The sequence below is a fragment of the Cariama cristata genome, unplaced genomic scaffold, assembly GCF_000690535.1.
Source record: "Cariama cristata isolate BGI_N322 unplaced genomic scaffold, ASM69053v1 scaffold11566, whole genome shotgun sequence".
Lineage (NCBI taxonomy): Eukaryota > Metazoa > Chordata > Aves > Cariamiformes > Cariamidae > Cariama > Cariama cristata.
In genome coordinates, this window is record NW_009622688.1 from 1 (window position 1) to 5297 (window position 5297).

Below are 5297 nucleotides of genomic sequence, written 5' to 3' on the forward strand. Positions count from 1 at the left end.
CAGTGCTGGGATTAACGGGTGGTTGATAAACCCGCCATGTCTCAGGAGGCCCAAAGGCCCACCTGCTCTGTGAGGGGACTGCTGGAATGTTCTAGAAGACAGGAGGGGTGGTAGTGACAGCCGTGAGACTGGGGAGCCAAGCTGCCAGGTCCCGAGGAATGGGGCACCCGCTGTGGAGGCTGAGCCCTGTGGCCTGCGCTGTGTCGTGTGATGCCCGTCTCTCCTCTCTCAACTCTCACCCTTAGGGCAGCCCTGCTGACAGGCCGGTTCCAGATGCGCTCTGGGATTTACCCTGGTGTGTTCAACCCGGACTCACGGGGAGGCCTGCCGCTATCCGAGGTCACCATTGCAGAGGTGCTGAAAGCTGAGGGCTATGCCACAGCCATGGTTGGCAAGTGGCACCTGGGCCTGGGGATTAATGGCTCCTTCCTGCCCATCCACCAGGGCTTTGACCACTTCTTGGGGGTGCCCTACTCCCATGACCAGGTGAGAGGCCTGTCAAGCCCTGAAGGGTGTCCTGGGGCTGGCTGGGAAGAGTGCCTGAAAGATGAAGCTTGCTTGAGAGCACATAGGCTGGGTTAGTACTTGCCTGAGCAGATGGGTGTGGGTGGCTGCAGGCCGGGGAGATGGATGCTGATGGGGAAGGCCCACCTCTGAGGTGCTGGTATGATGGGGCAGTTTTGCAGAATGTGGGTGGCAGTTGTGCCTGGGGACGTACACCCTTTGTCAAGGGAGGTAGGGTCAGCTCCTGGGCTACACAGAAACATCTGAATTGCTGCCAGGAGAAAATTATGTTGGGGCAGCATGGTCCTTGTACGGTTCTAGAGTGGGCACAGACCCCTGGGCTTCTGGGAGTGGCTGCCGAATGGGTGCCTGTAGGACCTGGTGGTGGGCCGCTCTGAGACTGTTTGTTCCCCTCCGTTCACTTTCCTGCAACACAGGTAAAAGACAAAGTGTTATTTGCTCCCTCCAGGGCCCCTGCCAGAATCTCACCTGCTTCCCACCTGACATCAAGTGCTTTGGAACTTGTGACCAAGGCTTAGTGCCAGTCCCGCTGCTCTGGAACCAGAGCATCGTGCAGCAGCCGACTGGTGCCACTCTACAACAAATTCTGCCAGGACTTCATCGCTGACTGTGCCCGACGAGGCCTCCCCTTTCTGCTCTACTATGCTTCCCACGTAGGAGAAGGGGAGGGCCGCTCCAGGCCCAAGGGTGGGGAAGGGAACCTTTGTCCTGTGGGAAGAGCAGGGAGGTATCTCAGCTCCTGCAGCCCCAGGACTGTGCTGAGCAGTTAGTCCCTGGCCCTGGCCGACCTGGAATTGCTGTTCCTATGCCCAGGTCCTGTGGCAGCACCATTCTGATAAAGTTCTTGGGCTGCTGCTTTCTGGAGCTTTGCCAACTTCTCTGGGCCAGGAGTCCACCTGGGAAAACTTCCCACTCTTGTGCTCCACATTGTCTCCTGGGGCTCAGCTCCTTTGTACCATTTCTGAGAGATGCTTCTGAAGCTTGGGGACAAGCCTCCTCTCATCTCATGGGTATTGTCACATATCTCTGTGTCCTAGCTGGGGTTCTCACTGTCCCTGGGTGAACTGGGAACCAGGTGCAGCTCTGGGAGTTTGCATAGTAGTCTTCTCTGCCCTTTCTCCAGCATACACACTACCCCCAATTTGCAAGCCAGGAGTATGCAGGGCAGTCACGGCGTGGGCCGTTTGGTGATGCACTCTTGGAGTTTGATGGCTCGGTGGGACAGCTGCTGCGGGCACTGCAGGAAAATGGTCTTGCAAACACGACCTTTGTGTTTTTCACCTCTGACAATGGGTGAGTGGGCTCAGCGGGGGGGGACTTCATCACTGATAAGATTCTGCTGCCATGGTATGGGGGAACTGGAATGAAACATTGGTTGGCGGGGACAAAAGGGACATGATGTGGCATTGTCAGGTGACATCCCAGTGACCTGAAGTGAAGCAAGAGGTGGATGCTGCTCTGGAGAGGACCCAGTGCCTGATCTCCTCCTTGTTCCTGTGACTCAGCTGTGCCCCTCCTTGTGGCCAGAAGCCTTGCAGGGTTTGAGCCAGGGGAGTGCAGCAGCCCAAACATGTCGTGATTCCCTTCGTGTGTGGGTGGCATTGGTCTCTGGTGCTCTTCTTAAGCATCTTGCCCACCTTGGCTTCTTGACCTGCCCCATGCTTCCTGCTTTGCTAGACCGAGAAGGACGGCAGCGTAACTCGCTGGCACCATGTCTCTCTTCTCATGGCCCCATTGGCAGCATCAGGGAAGGGGTAGCGCGAACCTGTGAAACTGATGGTAGGTGGTTCTTCCCTCTCACAGCCCCTCTACCATGCGGATGGCACGTGGAGGCAGCTCTGGCCTTCTGAAGTGTGGGAAGGGCACAACATACGAAGGTGGCATGCGGGAACCAGCAGTGGCTTATTGGCCAGGCCATGTCACTCCAGGTGAGACATGGCATTGCTTGTGCCTTTTGCATGCTAAATGTCAACCGGTGTCATGGCAGCTCAGCTGCCCCAGGACAAGCAGAGGGAGAGGCTGGCAGGAATGGAAGTGGGATCAGGTGCTTGAACCTTTTCTTGTGCCTTGCTGTGGTGGGTGACAGGAGTGACGCATGAGCTGGCAAGCACCCTGGACATCCTGCCGACACTGACTACTCTGGCTGGAGCAGCTCTTCCCAGAGTTGCCCTGGATGGCTATGACCTGAGTCCAGTGCTGTTTGGATCAGGGAAGGTGAGTCCTGCGGGCTGGTTCAGCTGGCATCGTGCATGAAGGCTGGGTCTGGGGCTGGAGCTGTGTGCCTGATGAGTAGAACCAGGTGGGGGTCAGGGGAGATCCATGAACTGGGACCTTTTGTCTGGCCTGGGTCAAGCCACAGAGTTCCTGGGCATCCCCAGGCGGCTCTGCTCTAACAGCTGCAACACGTTGCCCAGCCAAATTCCCCCTGGCTGCAGTGGATGGACAGAGCCCCAGTAGCTTTGAGTAGGGAGCAAACAGGATGCTGCTGCTTGTCAGCTTCCCCCCTCTCTGGCCATGTTCTGGCTGCAGTATTGGGGCTCCTGTGTGACTCCCTGTCATCTCTGCCTGGTCCTCTTCCAGGCTTTTCAGCCTCATGGCTGTGCAGGTGAGCTTAGTTCTGCTGCTTCCCACAGAGTCCCCGTCAGACGATGTTCTTCTACCCTCCATCCCCCAATCCACTGCACGGCCCCTTTGCTGTCAGACTTGGGAAATACAAGGCCCATTACTTCACACAAGGTTAGTTCTGCCTCCTCTTCTCTGCACGGGCAGCTTTGTGAAGTCCTGTATGGTTTTGCTTTCCAAAGCTTGAAGAGAAGAATCTGAGCTACACCTGGGGGTTTCTTTTGCAGGTTCCTTTCACAGTGATACAACCCCAGACCAGGCCTGCCACGGGCTCACCCCGCTGACCCCTCACTTGCCCCCGCTGCTCTTTGACCTGGACTCAGACCCAGCTGAGAATTATGATTTGCTGCAGAGCAGTCCAGGGCCAGAGGTTCTGCAAGCCCTGAAGGAGATCAAACTGCAGAAAGTGCTTTTTGAACAGCGCATGGAGTTTGGGGAAAGCCAGATCAGGAAGGGCAGGGATCCCACCCTGCAGCCCTGCTGCATACCAAACTGCACTCCTAAGCCTTCCTGATGCCACTGCCTCCCCTAGGCCTCCTGCCTGCCACTGCTCCTAGCCTCTTGCTGCTCCGTCCCCTTTGGCTGCTCCACACTGGAACCCTATCCCACACCCGCCCCCGCCCTGCCCCAACTAACCAAGCTCAGCCTTAGAGCTACCCTACAGCTTTGGCTCAGGGACACCTCTGACTGATGGAGTGCTGGGGTGGGAAGCTGTGGGTTGGGGAGGTTACCAACCCTGCTGGGAGTGCGGGGCAGTGGACCCTGTGCTCTCTGTGGGACGTTCAAGTTGAGGCCTCTTGACAGAAACCCTGACTTGTTCAGGGAGGGACCATGATACAGCATCATCTCCAGAGCCAGAACAGCTCCTTTCAAACCATGATCCAGATGAAGCAAAGGGCATGCCCCAGTGTCCAGAGACCCCAAAACTCAGCTGGAGGCATGCTGTGCACCCCTGGGTGGGAACAGAGCTGGGGGCTGCAGCACCATCCCTTGCCAGGGGCCAAGAGCACAGCAGGAGGAGGATGGGATGGATGGTGCTGAGAGCTCCAGAGGCAAAACCTTGTACAGCTAGTGCAGAGGGGACATGCCTAGGAGGGAAGCAGCTCAGGGTAGGCATGCTCAGGCTCCTCCAAGTCCTTCATGACTCCAGGAGGTGGAGATGTGGCCGGTGGTTGGCAGGCCTGGTCCTCTTGTAAGGTCTGGGGATGCTGGGGCCGATGAATCAGGTGGGCTGCGACCACATGCCGTCCACAGGGCTGAAAGGGTCTCTCTTCTCTTGCTCGTGAGCTAGTCCAGCTTCAAGTTCACTAGCGAATTGCACACGCACTCAGCGCTCCCACGGGTAGCCGCCCCTCGACACTCGGTGTTTCCAGCTGCTGGATCCCTCTGACCTGTGTTCCCTTCTGCCACTGCTAGCAGCCAGGCCTCTGGACCCACCCCCGCACCGGGTACAGAGCGCGGCCACACAGAAAAGGGTTTGGAATCGCCCTCAAAAAGAAGGTAGGACCGACTGTGGTGATCAGGTGCAGGGCTCAGTCAAGCAAGCAGACCAGCTAGCAGTTTGCTTCTGTGTGACTGGCTCCTTTATCCTCCCTTCTCTCTTGTTTTCCATGCTTGTATGTCCCCCTCATCTTCCTCAACTCCTCCCTTTCTCTGCCTTTGTCTCCTCTCAAACAATAACCCCCAGTTATTTTTTTCTTTTCTTGATCCCAGGTTTGCCACATCTGTGAATAGATTTGGTGTTTCAGGTGCTGTTAGCTGGGGCTCCTTGGACTTCCAGGTCATTCCTGATGCCATTTCCTGCGTAACTGCTGTCCCTGCCCAATTCCTCTTCCTAAAATGACCTCAACTCTCTGGGAAGTGTGGCCACCTCTCACATCAATCCCCCTTAACTACCCGTGAAATCTGGGTATTCCTTATGGCACTGTAGCTCCTCTCAGCTTCTCTGTTTGCTATGGTCAGCAGTTCCGCTTGTCACGTTCAGGAGTTTCCCCCAGTCTGTTCAGTTAGCTAAGGCTTACGCCAGACCCTAATCATCAGCTTCCTCGTGTCCCTTAATGCATACCCCCAAAGTTGTCTGCATGTCACATCATTTTTTCCCCACCCTCTTGCTAGCCTCCCTGTGCCAGTCTTCTCCATCCCGTGGTGGC

The 5297-nt window shown here is 56.6% G+C and overlaps 1 protein-coding gene across 1 annotated transcript; it reads left to right on the forward strand.

Annotated features, from left to right (window-relative positions):
* Positions 1 to 245: 245 nt before the first annotated feature.
* Positions 246 to 3661, forward strand: LOC104157054 (arylsulfatase A-like; the record flags this gene model as incomplete). The annotated part of the gene is given in 8 exon segments (XM_009702430.1): positions 246 to 486; positions 974 to 1086; positions 1088 to 1178; positions 1649 to 1818; positions 2329 to 2453; positions 2612 to 2739; positions 3159 to 3261; positions 3375 to 3661. Coding segments are annotated over 8 exon segments (1258 nt in total), but the record flags the coding sequence as incomplete, so codon positions are not given.
* Between the last annotated feature and the right edge of the window lie 1636 nt (positions 3662 to 5297).